Here is a 26,379-nt window from a genome sequence, read left to right as displayed (position 1 = left end):
TCTCCAGCTTTGAACTACACAATTTCTATAAAAAGGTGTTTCAAACTTCAGCAAAATGCTCGTTGACAAAGTGGGCCTGGAAAATGAGAGCATGGTAAATCCATGGTAGTTCATGTTGATAATAAGAGACGGAAACCGCTTCGGGATGGATGGTGGTTTGGAATAATCATGTGCAATATCCTTTGCTATAAAAAAAATGTAACCTTTTTAATAAACAGGACATCATTTACAAGGAGCTAAAAATATTCTTGGATAATCATTCACATTGAAAAAAAAAAAAAAAAAAAAGTGACATATGCTGGGAGCTAAATTCAGCCACAAGCAGTTTCTGGGGCAGGATTAGAATAGCCTGTTTGCCATTTCACACAGTGAAGCACTTCTCACAATCCAGATAATGCTTACACTTTTTTCTTAAATGTGTTAAGTAACCATGTTAGGTGATACTGTATGTACACCACAGATGATGTTGCCCACACAGTGCGTCATCAGCCCATTGGCCCATGGCTTATTTGCAGGGGTACAGATCTTTATCCCCAGAGAGGATGCAGGGTAATGGCTCAGAAAACTGGGTCCTCTTAGATGAACATCTGTTGGCCGAATGTAAACAAACAGAGATGGGGTCAAGTCCCGTAACTGGTGCAGCAGCATCTAAAAACAACCCAGTCGCACAGCAACTCAGGAATCCAGTATAAACTGTTACCAGCGCAGCAGAGCAATCCTGATGAGCAAGTCAAAGTATCATTTCTCCGCATGCACACATCTATTTCTTCAAAGAAAGTGCAGCTTGGCGTTCACCGTGTGGGAAAACTGTTTACCATATCGCTACATGAGCGAGTTGGTATGTACTGCTGCAGATCTGCTGGGGGTTCAGTGTGGGTGGCCTGGGAAACTGTTAATACTTTATCTCCGTGGATACCTTTTATTAAAACCTCCTATTTATGTGTTCACTTCAGTTTAAACAAGTAAAAGAAGCTCAAGTGGTGTCATTCCCAAGAAATGATGATGTGATCCAGGCAAGAGAAAAACAAAAGATCTGCTGAGCCAGATATTATAGTTTATCTTCAGTTTATAGGAGGAATGCATTGTTTCTTTATGAGCAGGGAATTACCAGCAAATGGGAAATTAGTCACAGAGTAATGCTGCACTTAATGGCAGCAACAACCCAGTCAATGATTAAAAAAAAGAGAGCACAAAGCAGACATGTTATTTCTGAACTTTTTCTGTGATAATATTATGGCATGGGCAAAGGCCTTGGTTTGCCTAATGCCTGCAGTCAGTGCTACACAGGACCTTAAAAACTGACCTGACTCTAAGTGATTCCCAATTAGAGATATTTGTACCTTGGGGGTATTTCTGCAGTAGAAAGATTGTGTAGTAGCTTAGTTAATTGGGAGAAATGGATGTAATGATTTGGTAGAAATAAATTATATCAATACATTTGTGTTTTGGAAGAAATAAATATCCAAAAAAAAAAAGCATGATTATAAACTGGTGTGAGGCTAATCTTTGGTATATTTTTTGTCACAATATCAAATTACCTGAATGAGTCAGCGTTAACAATAGGTTTACAAGTGAACAGATAAGCTGAAATACAGAGCCACTCTAGCTGTATCCGCTTGTTTTAAGTCTTAATGCTACAATAACCCAACCAGCTTCTGGCTCCAGTTACATATTTACCTTGCAGGCATGAGTGGTATTGATCTTTACATCCAATTCTCTGCATGAATAAGCAGTGCTGAACTATTCCTGTAAATATCCACTTTAAAATCCATTTAAATTTGAACACATTTGGAACATGATAGGTGGTGTTAATGAAGGGGCACTGGAGCTGACCTCACAGGGCTGTGGCGGTAAGAAATGTATCGGGAACCGCTACATTAAGCTTATCTCATTTCCACAGAAAGAAAGAAAAACATTTTGGCATCACAAATCTTAGCAGCGCTCTTATGTAACCCTTAAACGGCAATAAAGTCAGCTGTTCCTGGAAGCTCCTGCTCTAATGCCATAAAGCACTCGGCAGCATTAAAGCCCTGATTGGTTGTCGCCTTGTGGCTATTAGGACATTAAAAGTTTGGCCGGGATCCCAGTTTTTGCCAGCCCAGCCCTCTTCACCCACCAATCCACCTCTTGCAATTAGCAGCATTTGGGAAGAGCAGCATCTTGTGAATATCTTGACACCAGAGGGAAACTTCAAAAAGGAGCTGGCAATGAGAATCTCCCGTATTATCACTTATTTTATAATTCCTTGTGTAGTGTGCCCACTCTGACACTCCCCATCTCAGAACTGCATGAAATATTTGATCTGCCGCTATCCGTCGGCAGTCTGGCTTTCCTGCACATTTTGAATGAATTAATTTTGGCTTTAGTCAGCGCTGATGAAGGCTTACGGTGCAAAAATAACCGTGCAATCAAGATGAAAAATTAGCTGCTCATTCATTCGCATGTTTGGTGTCAGAATTGAAAATATATGACACCATGTTGGTTTAATGTGTGCTGAGCATAAGCCAGAGGTGTCATAGATAAAAGTGGCAGAATTGAGATGTTGGGCAACATCAAATGACACCACAGCACATCAACCAGAACACGTCAAAGAGTCCCTTGGCGGTTCATAAATCACTTGGCAACGAGCTGCAGCAGCACATCATGCCAGTATCCACCCACTCACTCAAGGATGTTTAGCTTACTGGGCCAGCTGAGCTTAGCCACGGATAGAGCGGTCCATGTGAGGTCACTGTTACCACAGTCAGCATATACTTGACTCCCCAGCAACCTTAAGACTGCCTCTTACAGTCAGGCCTCGGTGATTCAGTGTTATCACCCAGTCTGGTGAATGCAGTCTCCATCACTCGCTCAGTCGGTCTGTTCCATCACTTTGGTCATAGGTAGCCAATCCTAATACCAGCACTTAAACACCCGCCGGTCTGTCTGCCAAGGAAATGACACACAGTCACACTTTGCTAAACTCGGGAAGCAGAAACAGCATTTCACATCTTTTTTTCATCAGTTTTTTTTTTTGTCAGAGTGATCAAAGCATGGCTCTATCTCCTGCATATTTACGTCCATCTTGGAGCTCACTGGTTGGCTTTCTGTGGTAATAATAGAATTGTACGTTATGAAATTATTCCTGGCCTGTCTGTCCACAGAGCGGCATGCCAAGACCTCGTCCAATTAAAGCAACACTCTCCATGTGGTGTGAGTTAATTAACATCATAGATGCTACAAAGGCAGTGAGGCACAGAGTTCTGCTGCAGGCTAAAGGGGAAGAGCAGGGGAACAGGTTTAGCTCTGTGCAAGTTGTTGAATGTCTTTTAGCATTGCCACGAGCAAAAGGGGTTGCTGCAGTTTTTTCTGTTTATTTTTGGGCAGTGTTTGTGATCTTTTGTTACATCTGTTGTCACACTTGCATTTTAGTAATTTTCTCTGGAGTGCAATAAGATGAACTTTAAGTCCTAAAAGCACAATGAGCGCAAGCATCAGTGTCACACCACCCTGCTGATTACAAGTATTCCTGTGTTCATACAAGACTTCAAGGAAAATCAACATGATATGGGGGTAGGAACTTTTTCCCCATTAACAGTGTGGTTATATTATTTTGGGCAGCAGAAATGAATGCTGTGGATGTGATTCATAGAGGTGGGGTGGGCTTTGAGTCTTTACAAGAATTACAGAAATGTAAAATATTCCTGTAAATCTGATTGCTTTTTGAAAAGCAAAGCTGCCCCATTTTTAGATGTGTTTGTGTTTTCAGGCCTGATTTCAGGCTGATTTTAAAGCCAGTATGTTGTTATAAAAAGATTGATGTGGACCATGAAGCACAAAGCACACACATTGTGATTTGAGAACATTTCGGCCATGCAGCTAAAAGCCATGTCCACATGGTTCTATAGGATCCAGGAGATTTTTCCCCCGAACAACTTCTGTGGCAACTGTGGTGGAATTTGATGACACGGACATGTTCGCTCTGGGCTTAAAAATAGCTGGACAGGATAAAGAAATGATATAGCCTCCATTTCTTGATTGTTTTCATTCTGTGTGATCCCTCTGTATGTATGTATTTTATTAATTATTTAAAATATGTGATATAATATGAGACCCTAAAGTGTTTCTTCTTCACTTGCTTGGTTTTTCAAAGTTTCTATCACAATGTGTGGCCTTCATCAGTGGATGGATTATCTCAGTTGTTATGGAGATGGTTTAGTTGTTAATACGGCTGCAACTAACAATTATTTTCATTATGGATTAATATGCCAATTTTTCTTTTAATCTGATTAATTGATTACTTGTTTAGTCTGTCAACTAGTGGCAAACGAACATCATGACTTCTCAGAGTGATGTCTTCAAATATTTATTTTTGTATAAACATCAGTCACAAACTCTAAAATATTCAGTTTAACATTATATAACACTGATGAAAGCTAGAACCATCAAATCTGGTCTATTTTTGCTTGAAAATTTTATTTAGGAATTGGAATTTAGGTTTCAAGGCTGTCTTAAAACATCCACTGACTCTTAAGACTTTGTCTCCTTCCCAATCGATGCTGGCACCTGTTTTGGTCTGGCGTTCACAGACAGAAGTATCCATACACATTCTTTTTGCCTGAATTATAAAACTGTGCATACAAACGGCTCCGTTTGATGGACCTCAAGCCTCATTTCTACTGAGTTAGCCACTAGTGAATGTAAACAGATTTCACCGCTCACCTTATTTTTTTTTTGTCTCTACCTTGCCAAAAAAAACGTGTTCATGTGGCCTGAAGTCTGCATGAGATGTGCACACTTTTATTTTTTTTTAAATAAACACTAGTTTTGTGTAAAATAGCGGATGTATGAATCATTTACGCATCTGACCTGAAGTTGTCCGTTTCTGGTATTTATTTAGTCTATCAGTCCAGGATCCTCGCTGTGTCACCGATTTAGAAATAACCAGGAACCAGACCAAAATCGGTCACAGCATTCAAAGACCACCCATGAACGGAGAAGGATTTATAATCTCCACCCCCACATATGACCAGGGCGCCTCTCTGGCTTGTCCCTAGTTTGAATCAGGCCAGGGACATTTGTTACATCCCTCTCTCTTCCCCATTTCCTTTAATCTTTCCACTAATGTTTTGAAATAAAGATGTAGTTAAAAGCTTCTGAAAAAGGAGGAAAGTAGACTTTGTTATAAAAAGATGTTTGTTGAACTGCTGTTTCTATGTATCTTGATGCTCAATTTTTTGTTTTTCTTTTTTGGCGCAGAATGATGCTGCGAGTGGACAAACAGAAGAGTAGCAACACCTTGTTCCCTTACGTGGCTCGGAGGAGATGCCCCACAGACGCCCCTCTCTGGACCACAGATTCAAAGACTACTAGTGGGCTAGCCATAATGTAGTAGTTAGAAGTGACTACTGCCCCTTTCTAAAGAGCACAAAACACCCGTGGACTGACAGAAGCAGGCTGACATGGCATTTAGGAACCCAGCTGAACTAAGTTTGCAAGACACACAGAGGACAGTTCTGCTGCTGCCACAGCAAAGGAGTGACAAACACATTCGGCTGCTCAAAGGTGTTCAGTGATCCCCTGAAATGGCTGCCAAGGCCTGGAGTATCCCAAACAAATCTGAGCTGAACTGGATAAACTGTACTCGCAAGCGAGGAGGCTTGCCTGTTTTGGAAAAAAAGAAAAAAAAAAGCGAATCTTTCTAGATATAAAATGTTTATTACACTGCTGTGTCAGTTTGTGTTCAGTAGCAGTTAGACACAGTTGTGGGTTATCTATTTGGTGATTTATTTATGTGAACTAGTCAGAGAAATATATGAGTGGTTAACATTCGGAACATGTTACAGCGTAGGTTGATGCTGAGCATCTCACTTAGAGTAGAATGTTTGTTACTTACTGAAACCAGACGCAAAATGTCTCTGCAGCCATGTCGACAGACAGTATCTTATATGAAATGTTTTAGGTTTCCTTTCTGCAAAACAATTTCTCTATATTGTAACGTGTCTGAGAAAGACATAACGCCATACAGTTAAACTGCTGTAGATCTAAAGGTTTTACATTAGGTCGTCAAGATATTTCTTTGGTTTACAGACGCTGAGTAAAGGGATCTTGAGTCTGAATAATTTCACCAACAACATTAAAAGGGGACCTATTATGCTTTTCTTTATTTTCTGTCGCATATATAATGCTACAATATCAGATGTTCATATTAAACATGGCAAAAGTTTCAAATAATGAGGTGAATGTACGTAAAATTAATCCCTGAGACAAACACTTCCATGACGAGCTGCACAGATTTCTTTATATGCTCCAAGCACAGCTCATTCTCCCACAGTCTAGTTGAGTAGTATTATAGGCATTTAATGTACTCCAACATACAAATAACCAATGGTGCAGGTTTACTATACAGTCATTTGGCGACAGCCAAATAACATTTTACTAGCAAAGTTAGCTTTTGTATTTCTAGACAGCCGACATTTTCCACTTCAGCATTTTAGCACATTTCCCTCACGTGCAACTATTAACAAGTGATTATATAGAAAAAAATTTTATATAGGGATTGTGAGTGAAGGACTAAATCCACACAGACGCAGGTAATGGGTGTAATATTTACCAAACAGAGACTTCCTGCTGTAATCTTGCATATGTTCGTGCTGTCCACTCTCATATTCCATATTTGATTCGAGCTTGAACGTACACAGATGTATTTGAGAAGTTTCCAATCAATTATGTTACTTAGTTTTAGTCACTAGTTACTTAGTTTTACAGTTTGCTTTCAGAACTGCCAACCCGGTAAGAGGATGAGGCAGTGCTGCCAATCGTAATGTGCGCTGCCCCTTGGCTGGTTTCCAGATGTTCGGCCAAGATGACTTTTAAGGAGGCCTCTTAAGGCTAATATCATCTGTCTCAGTCAGAGGTTCAACTGAGGGGCTGCATTACAGACAGTTGACATAAATAAGGACTTTTTTTAAAACTATGAATCATGCAAAGCTACTCAGATGGAGTCCAAGAATAAAAATATAGAGCTGAAAATGAGCATAATAGGTCTCCTTTAATGAGAGTCAGGGATGCCTTCAGAACAGTGAATTGCTTTCTGCTACATTAAAAATAATCTTAACTCTTTGCTATGAGTCTACAACGCCATTTGAGACCATAACACATAAAGTTAGTATGTGACAGCTGCCTCGGTAAACTCATCCAATGACTTGTTTGCCCTTCCTCATGACCAGAGCTGCCTGAAAGACAGGTCCATTAGCAATATGATGCAAATGAATATCCATTAGGTTCCTTTATAAGGAGCATTCCATATCCCGTATTGCTAATACACAATTGTAAGCAATTAGCCATAATAGAAAATGTAAAGAAATCCATTAAAATCCCCTTCACTGTCAGCAATAATGTACAGTAGCTTCATAAAAAGGATGACATGGTTTGTAAAAGTCAGACAGCCGGCCAAATGAGCACTGGGTAAACACTGAGGTGTACAGCAGAGGTTTCAGCTTGGTTTACATTTGAAATAAAGATGAAGTCGATGAAATAAACAGTATTTCTGGATGATGAACTCATATTGAAAATGCTCTCCATTCAACCATTTCTGTGTCAGCTATGTAGGGAGAAAAGTGAAGAAAAAAAAGATCACTTTTTTAAAGAAAAGCTTCTACTTCAGGGCTGCCGGGCTTACTTATAGATTAATCAGTCAATTATTGTCTCGATTAATTAGTCATTCAATTTATCAAATGACAGAAAATAGCGGAAACTGCTTGTTATGATTTCCAACAGCCTGAGGTCAAGTATTCAGCAGTCGGTTCACAATCATATACAGTTTGACAAAGAATAGCATAATCCTCACATTTGGAACCAGAAAATGAAAAATTACTAAAATGATTAATCAATTATCAAAATAAAAATCTATAGGGCTGCAAATAAAGATTTATTTCATTACTGATTAATCTGCCAATTATTTTCTCAATGGTAGTTTTGTCTATGAAGTGTCAGAATATACTGCAAAATCCCTGTAACAATCTGATGTCTTGAGATTATTCATTTTGTCTGACAAATGGTCCAATATCCAAAGATATTCAATTAACTATCACAAAGAAAAGCAGCAAATCAGACAGAAGTTACGAGAGAGTACAAGAGGGGTGTCTGTCCCCATCTCGCATCTGTAACTGGTAATCTGACAGCTGCCGAGCCTGAACGCACGCAGAACCTCTGGTCCATTCACACCTTACAACATCCTAGTCAAAAGCTAACAGGAAAAACAGTTTACCATGGGACTGCTGAGGCTCTAAGCCGCCAAACTGGGTCTTGCCATCATATTTATGCTCTCTGTTCAATGAAGTTTAAGTGGACCCTAACAGAACTCAAGTCAAGTGCTGCGAGCGGGACCTGCTGGGCATCATCCTCAGTTATCAGCAATAATATTCACATTTGCTGAGTTGTTAGAGCAAGTTAATTCCCATTTCCATGGCTAAAGTTTAATTGAATGTGTGTCCCAGCAGGCTCATGCCATCACTTTCAGGGGCAGAGAAACAGGATGTGTCCAAGTGAAATAATTGGCCCAGAGATCAGCAGTAGTTACACTCTTGCTCTCTCTCTCTCTCTCTCTGTAGCTGCCTCTCTATTCCCAGAGTATGAACAGCAGCAGCAAACAGAGAAGACAAGTTTTTAACAGGTGCAGGAGCACAAACGGGATTTAATCAGTCCTCGAAGTTGGATAAGTGGGAAAAATCTGATATGTTAGAGAACATGTCTCTTTTCAGGGCTCTCTGCTGTGTGTTCTGACCTGTAATAAGGAAACGGAGGTCTGCTCTCATCACCAATAAAGTAACAATCACACCCAGGGAAAAAGCAGTAGCAGGGTCAAAAATGATTCCGTCAAAACACATATGAGGAATCTTTCCCCCGTTTCTTAAAATGTAACAACTTGGTTTTGTGATGTTTTCTGTTTTGTTGAAAACAGTCTTGACTCTGGCCTGATGTGATGTGGTACTGTAAATTGTATCAGCTCAACCCTCTTCCCAAATACAAAAAAATAAAAATAAAAAACTAAAAAGGAAAAAAAAAAAAAAAAAAGGATGGGAAGAAGGGAGCACACATCTGTTTCAGTCTCTCCAGGTTGTCATGGTAACAGTTGCCTTACAGTTGAATACCCACCTGTACACAGAAGCTTTGTAGTGGTTGATACCTCACTTTTTGGGTGTGGTGGTGGTGATGATAATGTGCACCACGTTCTGTCTATGTATTTACTACTAGATAGAATGTTCAGTACCGTTTTCAGTTGGATTGTTATTGCACTTGTTGACTTTGTATTGTCACGACAGGGAAAAAATAAAGTTTTATCTTTTCCAGTGTGTTTAAATCCCTCTGTGTCAAGTGCTCTTTGGAAAAACAAACTACGGTGGCCCTGAGAGCTCACAACACTGCAACATCAGAAAACACGTGCAGATAGACAAATGTTAGGCAAATGTTTTAGCTTATGAGTCAATAAGACAAATGAAAACTTTGCTTTTCTATTTGTCTTTCAGTTGATTTATTTTTAAGCTCCTTAGTTTTCCTATTTTGGGGGCTTCAACACACATTTAATCATTAATTTATTTCCTATTTTCTTCACCACATTGTTTTTCCACACGTTTTTTCTAATGCTTATATGATAGTAAGATAATAAGACAAACTAAAGTATCATTCATCCATTTTGCCAGCTGTCATAGCAACTGTCATTAACATATTTCATTCTAGATAGCTAGCTATCAAATTATCATTAGCTCTGTGAGTTGGTTGAAAAACACTGTCCAACTGTCTAATTTTTTTAAAGTCTTATAAATGGATCTTAAATATGACTACATGCATGATATTGTGCTAAAGCTGCACATTCGAGGCTAATGAGTTAGCATCCTCACTACTCTGATAAGGATAAATGTATAAAGAATAACTTGTTATCTATACAACCCTATTTGGATAAATAGGATACATACTTGGAGAATACAGTAGTTGGATAAACGCTGTTAAAGGTTAAACCTTTAACCTCTCCAGTGAAAAGTTAAACTTCACCAAATCCAGCAGAGAGCGGAGGCCTGTACTATGAACCAGGATTAGGGGTCAGCCAAGCAACTTCAGTTTTAACCCTGTGTTTTCAGGGTTACGACGGTGGTTCACTTCTCTACTTCTGTTAATCACCATTGTAACTTATGCTGAACTCCTAACCTGCTCAAGAGCAGCTTAACTTCAGTCTAACAAACAGAGGGAGGGTTTATCACACTAAATAACTATTAGGGCTTCATTTTAATTGAACAAAGATTCTTTAATCCTGACAAAATTCCTGACAGTTCTTTTAATCTTACTCCATCACTGCAGCTCAGAACAAGATAAGATGTTGTGACAATAACTGGAAATAAAAACTAAACCCTCACACACATAAGGGTCAGACAGAATTATCTTCTTTTCTCTCCTCTTCTACTTTGGCAGCAGCCAGGCATAGTCTGGTATATACTCAAAATAAAATACCTTCATACAGTAAAGCATGTAAATATTACAGTTTGTATTATTATACTTTTATTACTATCTTTATGTGGAACTCCCATTATACTATGTTCTCTGTCCACCCATCCCCCCCACGCCCCCACGCCACCTCTATCTCTTCCTCTCTCTCTCTTTCCCTCTCATACCAACCAGCAGAGGCAGATGGCCTGTAGTCTAGACCTGCTCTATATGAAGTGCCCTAAAATAACTTTTATGATTTGGCGCTATGCATATAAAACTAACTTGCTTGACTTGACTGAAAATCAAAGCTCAGTGACAGGAACAGAAACAACCAAAGAAACCTTTCAAGCAATACAAACATGTCTGTAGGTTTCTGTGCTTTTTTTTTAATAATATATATACACACACACACACACACACATTTCATTGCAGCTAGTGTGTTCACACAATACACATGTATATGCAAGTAAAGCAGTTTGTGACGTTTTCTTTTTATCTTTTGGTGCTATTGTCCGTTACATTTTGCTGTGTCATTATTACAACTGCCTTTTCATGCCTTCATTCTGGCAACAGCTGTGGTCAGCTGTTTTTGGGTTGTCCGAGCCATGCAGGGCAGTCATGACTTTCCTCAGTGTGAGAGAGAAGAAAAGCAGCTGACAAACAAAACAAAACAAAATCACACTAAATAAGTTTGCTATTGATACACTGCTTTTCATGAACTGCACATACTTCTCTAACTCTGTACTCAAATGACATTTTTAATCATATATTATATTTATAATTTATAAACCAAAAATAATTGCCAGTTGCAGCCCTACTTTCATATCAAGTTGAAGCAATTGCAGGCAAGCCATACATTAAAACTGATTAATAAAGAAATATATTTCAGTGGAGATTTGAGATGAGATCATTTTAAATGCTTCACAGGAGGTTTCATTATTGTAATATAAGGCTTGAAACATCATCAGAAAGCGATGTATTTGGCACAAAGCCACAATCTACCACAAATTGAATTCAAACCCTGTACCAAACAGAGAAACGCCCATTTTACGGCCAAAGGAGAAGCCTGTACCCAGCACCTTTGCCTCTACACCCGTCAGACCAACACTGGCACCAGTGTCTGCTGCAAGACCAACTGTAGCCTTCAAAGGACCAGCAGAGGCTGAAGCACTGGCTACTTCTGCTTTAGCAAAGGCCTCTGCACTGAGAGTTGCAGCAGAGGCTCCGACCCCTGCGCTGGCATTAGGCCCTTTGGCCTGAACTTCACAAATACTCCATTCAGCTCGAGCAAGGCCCACTCCTGCACCAGCGTAGACTCCTGCCTTGGGAATGCGCTTCCCAGGTTTGTCTTCAAGTCCATTTGCATATGTCCCAGCCTCTGCATAGGTGCCAGTAGCAATGGCATTACCAGGCCGATCATAGGTGTCGATCATGTCCACTACTCCAGATGCATCCGCAGAAAGTTTCCCTTTTATAGCTGCATGGGCAGCGAACAAAAACACATTTCAGCATAGAATTTATGCATGGTGGAGACTTTAAGAATACTATAGTAATATTTTAGCAGAAATAAGTACTATCATGAAGAATGACATAAAATCATATTTCAAAGTAATAGTTTGAGAAAAATGTTTTTATGTTAGAAGAATATAATTACAAATATGTCCTATTTTATGACAAAAGACATTAATGAAAGAGTCGGAAGAATTAGGGTTTAACCCTTTACAATATCGATTTCAAACAGATATCAGGCCACTTGATACCATCTAATGCACTATATTTTCATTTTCATTTTCTACCGCTTATCCTCTAGTAGGGTCGCGGGGGGGCTGGAGCCTATCCCAGCATCTTTTCGGGCGAGAGGCGGGGTACGCCCTGGACAGGTCGCCAGTCCATCGCAGGGCAAACACATAGAGACAGACAACCATGCCACACCTATGGTCAATTTAGAGTATCCAATTAGCCTAGTCCCCATTTTGCATGTCTTTGGATTGTGGGAGGAAGCCAGAATACCCAGAGAGAACCCACACTTGCACGAGGAGAACATGCAAACTCCACACAGAAAGATCCCACGGCCAAGCCGGGACTCGAACCCGGAACCTTCTTGCTGTGAGGCGACAGCGCTAACCACTGCACCACCGTGCAGCCCACACTATATTTTATTCTAATTTATTTGGGGGTGAGGTTTACATTTTTGAAGAACTCTCCATTTCCCTGTCTTGTCTGTCCGTGCGTCGTCAGTGTCTGATCATGAAGCAACTTTAAACTTACCATGGAGCAGAGTGTAAAATTGTGCTATTCGCGCTGTTAGAGACTGTGAATGCTACACACATTCTACTAGGTTTACTGGGAGATTTAAAAAATACTAGTGTGATATGACAACATGATATTGAAGGTGACCATGTGTAATTTTAACTTGCACACTGACAAAAAATAGTTGCATATGCATCGCAGTTTGGAGTCTGCAATGTCTACCAAAAATGATCGGTGATCGGCCATGGATCTCTGTCACAGATCATCGGTATCTGTGGCAAAAAAACCTGATTGGGGCATCCCTAATGTACACTATAGTATACTTTCAAGTCACTGAAAGTGAAAGTATAATTTACTAAAAGTTTACTAAATTTACTAAAAGTTGATCAAAAATAATCTGTCCCCTCAGAAGTCCTTAATATATAATATTTCTTTAAAGAAAACATGCCCCTCTGGACACAGAACATCATTTTTAGTAGTGTTTGCCTACCTGCCATATTTGGGACAAGTAGTTCACTCTGAAAGATAGACAGGAAATGTCAGTATAATGTTATCAGTAGATCAAAATGAATAAGAACCTTTCTCTGGGGAAATGGAAATAACTATTCGTATTAACATATATTATATTATATATTATGCTACATTCAGACAAAAAGGTATTTCTTCATCAATATTCCAATATCCAATAACCAACATAAATGTGATAATGAAATTATGAAAACCTCAACATTAAAACAATAAAGATGAGATGCAGTAATATTTCATTTAAATCTATTTAGAACTGAGACTTGACAAAAGCAGTTTGGTGATTTTTTAAGTTTGGAGCTGGCTGAATAATGAGCTTCAAAAAAATCAATTAGTGAGACACTCTACTGATACTGCACAGTCTGGTATATACTCAAAATAAAATACCATCATACAGTAAAGCATGTAAATATTACAGTTTGTATTAAAACTGACATGAATGATTACTTACCAGAATGTGATTGTGTGGTTTGTAAAAGATGTGATGTGCCTCATGTGCTCAGCGTAACTGCTGGATTAACTACTCACATTCAGGGGTATAAATACTAGACTGCAAAAGGTGTGTCTGTGTACTGTGACTGAGAAAAAAAAAAAAAGTTTGAAACAAGTGTCAACAACAGCTTCCATAGAAAGAGAAAGCAAATGTCAATCGTAAAGTGAAAGAATGAGGAAAGACCATTACTTTGAGTCTCCTTCATGTTGTAGAGAATTATCCTAACTGTCCTCACTGCAGGTATCCCTCAAGAAGTTCTTTGAAAACCACAACCAAAGCAAGACATGTATACACACACGTGTGTCCCAAGGTTTCAATAAAGAGATCGATATCTTATATGTGTACCTACAGTTTACGGTTGAGGATTTATTGCAGTTTTTAACCTCGCCTCAACTCTGTTGAGGGGATGAAATCCCCTGTTGGAAATCCCCCCTAAGTGCAGAGAGGGCTGCTTTCTGAATCTGTACAAAGCACAGTGTTATTAGTGATTATTATCTTTTATGGCGCACAGCGAGATCAGTCACAAACATGTGAAGAATTACATCATTTGTAAGTGTTGTCTATTAAGTAGTAAGAAAGGCTATTTAATATCTTTTGTCCTTGTAGCTGATAAATACTCTAATGAAGTCATAATTCGTCTGATGCTGCCTGAGAATTTATACTAAATAAGTGTTTGAGAAAATGTTCAGGCCTGAATCGTTTCTGGATTCTGAGTCATGGGGAAAGCAAAAGAATTGTCAAAGGATCTGCGGGAAAAGGTAGTTGAACTGTATAAAACAGGAAAGGGATATAAAAAGATATCCAAGGACTTGAGAATGTCAATCAGCAGTGTTCAAACTCTAATTAAGAAGAGGAAAATGAGGGATTCTCTTGAAACCAAAGCACGGTCAGGTAGACCAACAAAAATTTCAGCCACAACTGCCAGGAAAATTGTTCGGGATGCAAAAAAAAAACCACAAATAACTTCAGCTGAAATACAGGACTCTCTGAAAAAAAGTGGCGCGGCTGTTTCAAGATGCACAATAAGGAGGCACTTGAAGAAAAATGGACTGCATGGTCGAGTCGCCAGAAGAAAGCCTCCCGCTTACAATACGCCAAACAGCACAGAGACAAGCCTCAAAACTTCTGGAACAAAGTCATTTGGAGTGATGAGACCAAAATTGAACTTTTTGGCCACAACCATAAACGTTACATTTGGAGAGGAGTCAACAAGGCCTATGATGAAAGGTACACCATTCCTACTGTGAAATTTGGAGGTGGATCGCTGATGTTTTGGGGATGTGTGAGCTACAAAGGCACAGGAAACTTGGTCAAAATTGATGGCAAGATGAATGCAGCATGTTATCAGAAAACATGACAACGATCCAAAACACAAGGCCAAGTCGACCTGTCATTGGCTACAGCAGAATAAAGTGAAGGTTCTGGAGTGGCCATCTCAGTCTCCTGACCTCAATATCATTGAGCCACTCTGGGGAGATCTCAAACGTGCAGTTCATGCAAGACAGCCCAAGAATTTACAGGAACTGGAGGCTTTTTGCCAAGAGGAATGGGCAGCTTTACCATCTGAGAAAATAAAGAACCCCATCCACAACTACCACAAAAGACTTGAAGCTGTCATTGATGTTAAAGGGGGCAATACACGTTATTAAGAACTGGGGTATGTAAACTTTTGATCAGGGTCATTTGGGTAATTTCTGTTGTCATTATGATTTAAAAAGAGCAAACACAGTAGTTTGATAATAAATGGCTTCACCCAACCACTAACCATGAGTGAAAGAAAAGTTTTTGTGTTATCATTCATATTCTCTGAAAAAGGCCAAGAAATCAGAAATTCTGCCAGGGTATGTAAACTTATGAGCACAACTGTAAATACTAGACTGCAAGAGGTGTGTCTGTGTACTGTGACTGAGAAAAAAAAATAGTTTGAAACAAGTGTCAACAACAGCTTCCGTAGAAAGAGAAAGCAAATGTCAATCGTAAAGTGAAAGAATGAGGAAAGACCATTACTTCGAGTCTCCCTCATGTTGTAGAGAATTATCCTAACTGTCCTCACTGCAGGTATCCCTCAAGAAGTTCTTTGAAAACCACAACCACAGCAAGACATGTATACACACACGTGTGTCCCAAGGTTTCAATAAAGAGATCGATATCTTATATGTGTACCTACAGTTTACGGTTGAGGATTTATTGCAGTTTTTAACCTCGCCTCAACTCTGTTGAGGGGATGAAATCCCCTGTTGGAAATCCCCCCTAAGTGCAGAGAGGGCTGCTTTCTGAATCTGTACAAAGCACAGTGTTATTAGTGATTATTATCTTTTATGGCGCACAGCGAGATCAGTCACAAACATGTGAAGAATTACATCATTTGTAAGTGTTGTCTATTAATTAGTAAGAAAGGCTATTTAATATCTTTTGTCCTTGTAGCTGATAAATACTCTCAAAGTCATAATTCGTCTGATGCTGCCTGAGAATTTATACTAAATAAGTGTTGGAGAAAATGTTCAGGCCTGAATCAGGGATTAATGACCATGCCAACATGTCACTTAGATTTTCTGGATGAAAAATTAATCGTTTAGATTAATCGTTAGAAAAATAGTCATTAGTGGCAGCCCTAACAGTAAAAGCAACCCAATAGGTAAAAGCAATATAGGTAAAAGCAAAAGCTTTACAGAAAAATCAAAAGTAATAGGTAAAAGCATTTCTTAATTGTTTTGTTTATTTCGCTATATATTTCCACATTAATTTATTCATTCCTGTTTATATTTCCACATTTATTTTCTTTTTTATGGCACGCCTATGACTCCATACTTTGTAATTATGATGCCAATTTTCATGTACCAAAATACCATCATACAGTAAAGCATGTACATATTACAGTTTGTATTAAACCTAACATGACCAATGTAGCAGACATACCTGGCATCAGTCAAATGCCATTAAAGAAGTTCATTGTAAGGACATGCAGCGTTAAGGAACCAAAATTGACACTTTGTTACACTTCCCACCATTTAATTATCAAATTGATAGGGAACAGAGACAAAGGACCCTTCTCTCACAAACAGACCATGCTGTTAGCATGTCAGAGGGACACAAAACCAGACCAATGGTCGAATGACCAGCTCCAGAGGATCAACCAATGGACACGCAGCAAACTGGAAAACATAGACAAAATCTCCAGTTTGTAACAATTAGACTCTGTCTAATGAGATTTGATTGTTTCTTGTATAGAAAGTGACACCTAAAGGTCTGATTATCACTAAAGTGTGAATCCTGGCCTCTCTGTGCCATGCACGGGCACGGGCACACACACACACACACACACACGCACGCACGTCCCTCTCTAGATTAGAGTCATAAACTACAACCCACAAACCAATCCTGGGTAGTGACCAGCAGAACTCTCTTCACAGACACAAATCTGAGGAAGAATATATAATTAAATATCCAACTGTTCTGTAACTCATGAGATGTTTCTATGTAATAGTTCAATCCCAAACTTCTATCCTATAGAATGGTAGAAATGTAACATGTAGACTTTAAGCCAATGTCCTTCATGTGACCATACTGTCAGCATCCTTCACACGAGGTAACACACACTACATGACATCCAGAATGTCCATATTATTATTATTACAGTCAAAGAACTGCTGTGCAATCCACATTTATAGACTATTAGCTTTAGGAAATGTTTATATTGTTGTTTGGTCAATTAACCACATGCATTATGTTGTTTGACCAGTTAACCAATTGTATTATGCTTAAATTAAAGCCTTGAAGGATGAGATCCACATTTGTATTGTTCTTTTGTTATAAACAGGGTTTTTCCTGCATAGAGAATTGCGAGGCAGCCGCGTCCGTCAAATTCCGTGCCGCCTTCGCCTCCCAATAAAATTCTAGTAGGCCTACTTGTTCTTTTGGTACTCGTGGATTTGACATTTGTAACTGCAATCGTGGCTGCATGCAACAACGGCAATGTAGTGGCGCTGTATCGTAATCCATGCATCAGGCATAGCCATCCGAAATTGCAAAAGAAGAAGAAGACGAACGCGCTGGATTTTGTTCCTGCGGAAGGAGGCAGCGACCTGATTTTGTTGCTATTCAAACAAGTGAATATCATCTCTTTTACACCCAAGCACACCCAGCTTCTTGAAAAGTTTCCCTAAATTAACATTACATCCCGTCGTATATGTTTGTTTTTTGGGGGTTTTTTTGCAGAAATGTCTCAAATCTTAAAAAGAGTTTGTGAGGAGGAGAAACAAAAGGGCAGGTGAAACAGTGCAGAGTGCAGACATCATTAGTTCTTCTAATATGGGAAAAAAAATGTTAATTCATGTTACTGACGAGATACGGTTAATTTGTCAGGACTGAAAGTAGGCCTAGTTCTCAGGCACAAGTGGAAGGTGCCGGTGGAGGAGAGGATCGGAGCGCAAGAGAGGAGTCAAGGCGAGAGTACCAAGTCTTTAGGAGTCTATTAATGAGCGTCATGGTTGAAGACAGATGTGAGCTTTACAGGTAAAATCTAGATAAAACAATTCAAAAGTTCCATAGAAAATTACTCTCTCCTCTAAGTTGAAACAAAAGGAGAAGACAGGTGACGTAAGGGGGTCATATTTTTGTGCAGCATTTTCATATCATAGTTATGATGCCAATTTTCGTGTCTCAGGCTCACTCCAGCTCACTGCAAATTGAGCAAAGGATTAATACGACCCGCCCACTTTCATCATTCAATAGGGCACTTCAGATTTTGGTTAATACTTGCCCTCAGAACATGTGTACCAAATTTGGTGAAATTCTGTCCACCAGGTTTTGAGGTACACATTTTTTGTATTTGTGGTGCCCGCTATGGGTCAAGCTCAAAGGGCTTTAGAAGGCCTATTCCTTATCACGACCTGAAAATATCTACCAAGTTTAATGATGATTGGACTTAGATTAACGAGTTATGGCCAATATAATCCTGATAATAATAATTAACCTCAGCAAAAACGAAGAAAAACTTTCTTCTTTACCAACTGATTTGAGGTTAGAGAACAAAATCCAAATCTTTATATTTATGATGTATTCTGCCATGTTTTTGATTCCTGATAAGCTTTCACTCCCTTTTGTCAGTGTGGGGCCTCAAAAAGCCTCTGAATTAGCAATGTTGGCTTTTTTTTATGGTCAATCAACACACCATAAGATGATTCACCCAGCCTCAAAGCAGTGACCTTCTGAAACTGACAAAGCCACGTCCGAAGCTGGCAAACACGGAAAGATCATTAAAGAAAAGAAGTGATGTAAAAAACCAAGGCAAAAGACAGACAGTGATAGGACGTGTCAGACCTCAACACCTCGCTTCAAATCGGACACCTGCTGCTGCCCACTAGCGTCAAAGTCCCCCGGCAACCAAGAAGTTTGTTACCATGTTGTCAAGGTCCCTTTCAGCTTTCCTAATGATCTCTGACTTCTACTTTTACCCAACCCTCATCCACCTCTGTCAATCATTCTGACCAGGTTCAGCTCCTCAAACTGCCTTTTCATCCTGCCATCTTTTCTTCATTCACTCCATCCGTGTCCTCTTCCTTCATGTATGCCTGTAATCAATGCTCTTTCCATCTGTGCATATGAAACCAATTGCTGCCATCCATCTTCATTTAAAAACCGTTGTCTGGACTTCCACATCCTGCTGTTATTGAGGAGTCTGAGATACATCCTGCCAACATTTATCTATTAAAACTCCATTAGGTTTCATGTCTCCGATTCCCTTCCTGCTCAGGCCGGATCTTCTGTGGCACTGACACTGCATTAAGATCCATCTGAAGTAGATATTAATGTCCACATTAAAGCATCCATTTAAATTAGCCAATGTGAGTGTTTCAGAATTACTGCTGTAGTGACCACACCTAATTTCTACAAAGAAACAGGACAGAGAAAGACTGGCATATGATTTGGGCAAATGTGTTGTATGTATGATATTCAAGTGCTCCCTGGAACAAGTTTTTACCTAAATATTGGCACATAGTAGTTTGCAAAAAGGTTTTTGTCATTAAATTAGAGCTCAGTCTGCGATCTCGCATTGGAACAAATTTATACGAATTATCTGTGGAGTCAATATTTGGCATCTACTTTGTCGTCACTCCCCAAGAGCAAACACCAAGTTCAACCAGTAGTGACAGTAATAGATTTATTTCCCCCAAAACTGCATTAAATGTACCTTCAGGTAAACTGAGACAAACAAAACTAAACATCACAAACCAAACGATTTGCAGCAGCAGGCTAGGGCACTCCATCAATGCAGCAGATCATAATTAAGCATATTATACTCACAAATATACAATGCTTTAAGCAGATAATTTCTTATGAAATGTTATGCAGCACTGATAAGCAGCAAATGATGAAAAGTATGAGCCATATTGTGGCTGATTGTAACAGCAATGACACAGTGGGACAGGAGCTCAGCAGTTAAGATGTAATTGATATGAATATAGTAGAGCAAGTTGTCACAAAAACCCATTGCTTTGAGTTGACATATTTCTGTAAAGCTCACATGAATATGTGTGGAGAAAATGTAACAAAAGCCATTCAGAGCTCCCCATGAAACCAGTATTAAAAGGACATAATTATGTGAATGATTAGTGTGCAGTCATGATTATGCCCCTAAAGCCAATATACTACACTGACCTAAAGAGCGTCCAAAACAACACCAACAAACAAGGGGGGATAATATTTACAATATGCACAAAATCAATTCAGCCATTAATTTTAATCTTAACACTCAAACATGATCACTATATAAAGCAACATCATGAAAGCATCGTAATGTAAGGGCAAACATCAACCAAAAGAAAAACCACTTCAAGAAGTTAATTGACATATAAAATCAATGCCAACACTGCACATAGATAAATTCGACCAGCATTTAAAAACAAAAACAAACAATGAAAAAAAACAGAAGAAACCAAGACATCAAGCACAGCTGAGTGAAAAATAAAGAAGCCAGCCTCATAGTTTATCGATATTCCCCGCCACACAAGAAACAAACAGTAACTCAACAGGCCTACATACAGTCATGTCAGCATAAACAACTAAGGGAAATTTACCTGGGTGAGGTGACGCAGTGTCTTGGCATCTCAGATTGGGAACAACTGGCGATGGTGGCGAATATATCGGGTAAGGACGAGTTCAACAACCCGTGAGCCAAAACACTTGTCACACGTTTACAAGTTCACAAATACGTCCGCAACAACATGACAAGACTCTACATTATCTCTAGAAGTGTTTACAGTTACAGTTAAATGTTAACTTAAAGACTGTGCAGGTGTCGACAGTTTAAAAAGACCGCCATTTTGTAAAAAAGGTGCGTTTGATATAGCGTAAATTTTCTGTATGGCGGCCCTGATTGGTCAGTACCAATAGATACTCATCCTGCTTCTTTTCAGAATAAAAGTTTTATTTCATTTCATTCTGATGGTTGTAATTTCACAAAATCCTTTTTATGTTTTTTACTAATTTTACTAATTACAATTTTCTTTCATAATTTCATCCCAAAGTCTGTCAATCCAGACAACGGGGGGAAAGCTAGTTATAAAATTAATTTATGCTGCACCTTGTTGTGTCAGACATCACAGTGGTTCACAATAAAAGACAAAAGCAGAACAGAACAGACAAAAATAAAGCTAAAAATAAATAAAACTAAGCGAAGGCATGTCTAAACAGGTAGCTGGCCATTCAGAGCAAAGGAACAACAAATCACATTTTTGTTTGTTTTTATTTTATTTTATTTTATTAACAGACACAGACTTTGCAAAGATGTATCATAACATGAAATTAAACAGTCTTGGAGGAAAAAAATAAAATATAAAAATAAATACAGCTTGACTGAAAATTACCTGCTGTATACTGGTTAAAAGAGGTGGGATGAAACATTACATAATCATGAAAAATATATTCGATTAGTTCATAATGTAATGGTTATATGATGCATTTGTGTGCAATAATTCATTCATTCATAATTCATTCAATATATAATATCTTTTACCATATTTATTTAATATTGATCACTGCGATATTTTTGAAGTAAAAAGGAGAGTAAAATTGCTTTTACCATGTACCAGAGTTACACCACTGGTAGGGACACAGATGATGATTATTATTAAACGGTACTATATGACTTTGCAGTAAGAAGGTTGTTTTCTGTTTGGATTTTGTATTCTCTCCTCTGTATTCGCGTGAGTTTCTGCCTGACAGAGACCTCCCGCTTGTTTGGTTTCAGCTACTACAGCCCGGGCTCACTATATATACTGAGGGTGGGTCAAATTCAGAAGAGAGTTTCCCTCAAGCATAAAAAATAAGGGTAAACAGAACTTACTCTAAATCACTGTTCATTATATCCTCCGAGGTCACAGCACCAAAGAGGAAGTGTGGATATTCAGTATAATTTACTTTCAGCAAAAATAACAAGCTCACTCTCAGGAGAAAATAATGGGCTGTTTTTCTGGCAGAATTCAAATGACAACAGTGTTCTTATTTTTTAATGGCAGAAACTGGTGGCAATTTTTTCTTTAGGGATCATGTAAAAATGGCATAAATTATATGACTCAGTGGTATTTCCATAAAATACATACCTCTTTAGAAATCAAGAAATACTTTTAGAAAATTAAAAAAAAAAAACCTGTTCTTCACTTTGAAAGAATTCTATTTTCTTAAATTAGTTTAAGCTTTTGATATATTTAACTAAACTGGAAAAAATATATGGGCCAGAAATGACCAGTTTTTGCAATAGGTGTATCATTTATTCGTAAATACAATTACAAAGCCAGGAGATCTTGTATTTGATGAAATTATTGCGCAGCGTGATTTCCCCCTGCGGTTCTCATACACACCTCCTCGCCTGCTCCCAGCTCTACAATAAGCGCATTTGAAACATAACCATAACCTCCATAATGATTGTTGAGTGTGGCAGCACACATGAAACACTTGTTATTCTTTAACACTGATGCAAGACTCATTATAAACAGAGAAACTGTGAAATAGTCCGACATGTCTGATGTCTGATGTTGTAGGCCTACATCCCATTAGATTAGAAGTTACAAAGTTTGGAAAGTCCCCACTGGTTTAAGGCAACAGAGGAGGTGAACTTTGACCTCCTTCCAGTCTCTGAACCTTGATTGAACTCCACCAGTTCCTCCTCACTTGCAGTTACTCTGGAAACAAAGACGGACAGGTTTTTTTTCTCCTCTTCTCAATTCTCGTTGGCAATTAGTTTGGATCAAATGTTGGACAGTTTGGTCACTTGGGCTGAGCGGTCTGATGTGAATGATGGATGGTTTAGCTGCTTGAACCTTGAAAACGGTCTCATACTGTAAGTAATCAGCCTTCTGCAACAACACCTTTAAATGTGCCAGAACTTCATGCAAAAATGCTCACTTACAAGTAAAAGTCTGGATTCAAAACTACCTATGTCGTCTATGGGTGAGATATCTGACATTATTAGATTGTTCATGCATCAGTGCTTCGGCATAATTTTAGTGTTGCAGCTGCTTGAGGTGGAGCTAGCTACAGTATAAGTACTTCATAGGGGCTTGTGAAAGTATTAAAGAGGAAAGAAGATAAAACAATTCTGATACACAAATCTGTTTTTTTTTGTTTGTTTTTTTTTTTTTGGCTTTTCTCTAAACTTTACTTTTATTGTGAAATATTGAAAACTTGAATCTCCTCTGAAGTTTAACTACCTGAAGGTTAGATGAGACGTCACTTTCTACATTTGACAAGGAGCCCTTAGAATAGGGTCGCAAGCCAAAAAGGTTGGGAACCTTAATTTAATCTTTAACACTGTTTCCAGAGCTTATCATATAAAAAAAAAAATCCAAAATCTTGTTGTGAAAGGTTTTTCTAATTATTTATCATCTGCCTCTCATCATTTTTATGTTGAGTAATTTATAAACTGTGCTATTAGAATAAATGTGCCTGAAACACATCTCAGGCACGACTTTGACTTACTTACAAGAGTAGTATCAAGTCTTTTGATTTTTGAGAATAACACCCCCTATGATAATGCAACCCAGTTATGGTAGCCAACATAAACATATGCACATACATAAAGCAGCGGCAGAGTAACCACTGGTTTCACTTCTGTGCTCTGCTGCTGCTCTGTTGGCTCTGCTCCACTTTTCATGCGCAGGGATGCATCTATTCAGCGTGACAAGGGAGGCAGAGATTACTCATGTTTCCTGTCAACATTTTGGACGAACTCTGACAACTATTTGTCCGCTGGGCCTCTATGCACAGAGACAGTATTTGTTTTCCCTGAAACCGTTTATGAGAAATCCTCCTGTGAGGTCACCCCATACACTACAGCACACTCACTGTAGCCTCAAAAATTGTATGAAAATATTTCTGTAATATTCTCAGCCCTTTCCTAATAGTTATAAGTTACTTATTTCTTGCATATAATGTATATATTATACAGAAACTGTTACAATGTCGAGGAGTCAGTGCCGGTGATGTGTCATCGTAATGGAAGAAGGAAAAGATGGTGTTGTCATTGGAGCAGAACAGGTTTAATCCCTTCAACGTTTATCCTGAAATTTATCCTTGTTTGTTCTGATGGATTAGAAACTGGTGACAGACTAAGCTATGACCTTTTTGCTGATATTCATACAGTGGCTAAAAGACATTAATCTTATTTGACTTGTTACTCACTTTGTCCAATGTCACAAAGATCAGTGACTGGCAAGTCCAAGAGGACACAAATGTTTGCACATGAGCCACATAGACATAGTCTTTTGATTTATCCATCTTGCTTCATTATTCTGAAAATGTTCACATGCTTATGAGTTAGGATCACAATTCAATCAGTCACAAGCTTAAAAGCACAAATAAACACAGAACAAGACCTACCAGAATGTTTTTACGGAAAGATAATGTTTTATTGTCATTTCGCTGAGTCTGTTTAACCTTCTCTTTTATTTGCTGGTTTGGGTCATTTACCCTGAAAAACAGGAACAGGTTAGAGGAAAATTGCAGGCACAAACCTTAATGACCTCTCCTTTGTGTACTGAGTCAGACCCACAAAGAAGGCCCAGTCAGTTTTGTTCAGTGACTTCAGGATGCTGCCATCTGGTCACAGATAATATTCTGCCAAGATACAGGACCAGTAGATTTAAAAACTCATTTGTCCCCACCGCTATTGGCCTTACCCAGTCAGAGCCAGTATGGACATGTATACGTGTATGAGGATTCATGACTCTGTGATGTTGTGGTGAAATGCCTTGTGATTATGCTGCAAAACAATTTCCCCACAGGCAAAAATAAAGTATCTATGTTTTGAGCAATATTATGTAATTATGTTTTCTGTGTAAATTGTGTCTGGATTGGTTTGTGTGTTGACTGTTGTTGATGATAGTATTTACCGCTGGCTGTGCAATAAATTGCCCCTCAGGGATAATAAATATTACCTACCTCACTGGATAAGTAGAGCAGAATCGCCATTTACAGTACACGAGGCATTTATCATTTCAGGAAAACAGATAAATCATGATCGCCGTAGATTATCTCTGAAACAAGACTGTTACGTCGCAACCTCCACACTGTGGATAAACCAACGGATAAAGAATAGGCTGGATGTTTGTATGTTTTCAATCCATGTCCTTTACTGATTCTCTTTGAAGGCTGAGTTGCCTCAAAACAAACCTTTCACTCAGGACACTTGCATCAAGCTTTTAATCACCTATGGCAACAAGAACACGCGTTTTAGTTATGTGTCCCTGCTCATATGATGCTCTGAAACGTACCCGAGCAAAATGTCCATGAGCTCAAAAAACCTCCTGACTGACCCTGATATACACAGCATTTGATGAATATGAACATATAACATAATGACACATGTTCATACAACTTAATGTGAATAGAGTAGGAGGCAGGGGAGGTAAAGAAGGAGTTAAACAAGCAGGTAGTCATATAGCTCAGCATTGTTGTATGCAGAAAGAATGAGTGACATGTTTATATGGACCACCTTAACGTCAGAGAGAGGAAGCAAACATATGAGTGGATGGTATGTGTAACATTACGTGTGAAAAGACTTCTGTGTCCGAACCCCCACAAGGCTCCATACAGATAGTTGAAACCTGTATTGAGAAGCCTTAAATGGAAGGAACACATTCATTGTTCATTCATTGTTTTACTGTGCACAACCGTGGTTTCGCCTATTATAAAGCAATTTTCAACAAGAACATCTAGTTTACAATCACTCAAAATGAAGAGTTCAAGGGTTGTAAATATGAAAAGAGAGGAGAAGCCATTTGGATAATATACATAATGCTTGAACTGTTCACTGAAATGGAAAATTACATTATGTATAGGTGCAACATGTCCAATTAAACCTCTAATACCTTTTTGGCCACTTTGCGGCAGCGGAAACAAATTGTGAACAAAACATGGACACATCATCACCTTTTAAAGCTTAACTTGTTGCTTATTCACACATCCAGCAGTTACTGAGCAACACGAGCATCCATTTGGAGTTGTGTTTCTAACCTCTGGTGAAGTCCAATATCCACTCTCCTTTAGTTCTGTTTTTGGTCTCTACCAATCCCTGAGAGAAATATATGGCTCTTTAGTTGTTAATTGTTCCACTATATTCACCTGCTAGTCACTAACTTTGCCTGTCTGCTGTTTGG

General features: G+C 38.7%; 1 protein-coding gene across 1 annotated transcript in view; it reads left to right on the top strand.

Moving 5' to 3' along the window:
- The window catches only part of shisal1b (shisa like 1b), a 43,218-nt gene extending 33,884 nt beyond the window's left edge, over positions 1-9,334 (top strand). The window contains exon 5 of the mRNA XM_056387188.1: positions 5,239-9,334. Within this exon, the coding sequence (XP_056243163.1) occupies position 5,239 (1 nt within the window). The 3' untranslated portion in view covers positions 5,240-9,334. The remainder of the gene's footprint in view (positions 1-5,238) is intronic.
- The last annotated feature ends 17,045 nt before the right edge of the window (positions 9,335-26,379 follow it).

The sequence above is a fragment of the Seriola aureovittata genome, chromosome 10 (assembly GCF_021018895.1).
Source record: "Seriola aureovittata isolate HTS-2021-v1 ecotype China chromosome 10, ASM2101889v1, whole genome shotgun sequence".
NCBI classification, from domain to species: domain Eukaryota; kingdom Metazoa; phylum Chordata; class Actinopteri; order Carangiformes; family Carangidae; genus Seriola; species Seriola aureovittata.
The sequence above is the reverse complement of the archived record's forward strand: the minus strand, read 5'-3'. Positions and strand labels throughout refer to the sequence as shown.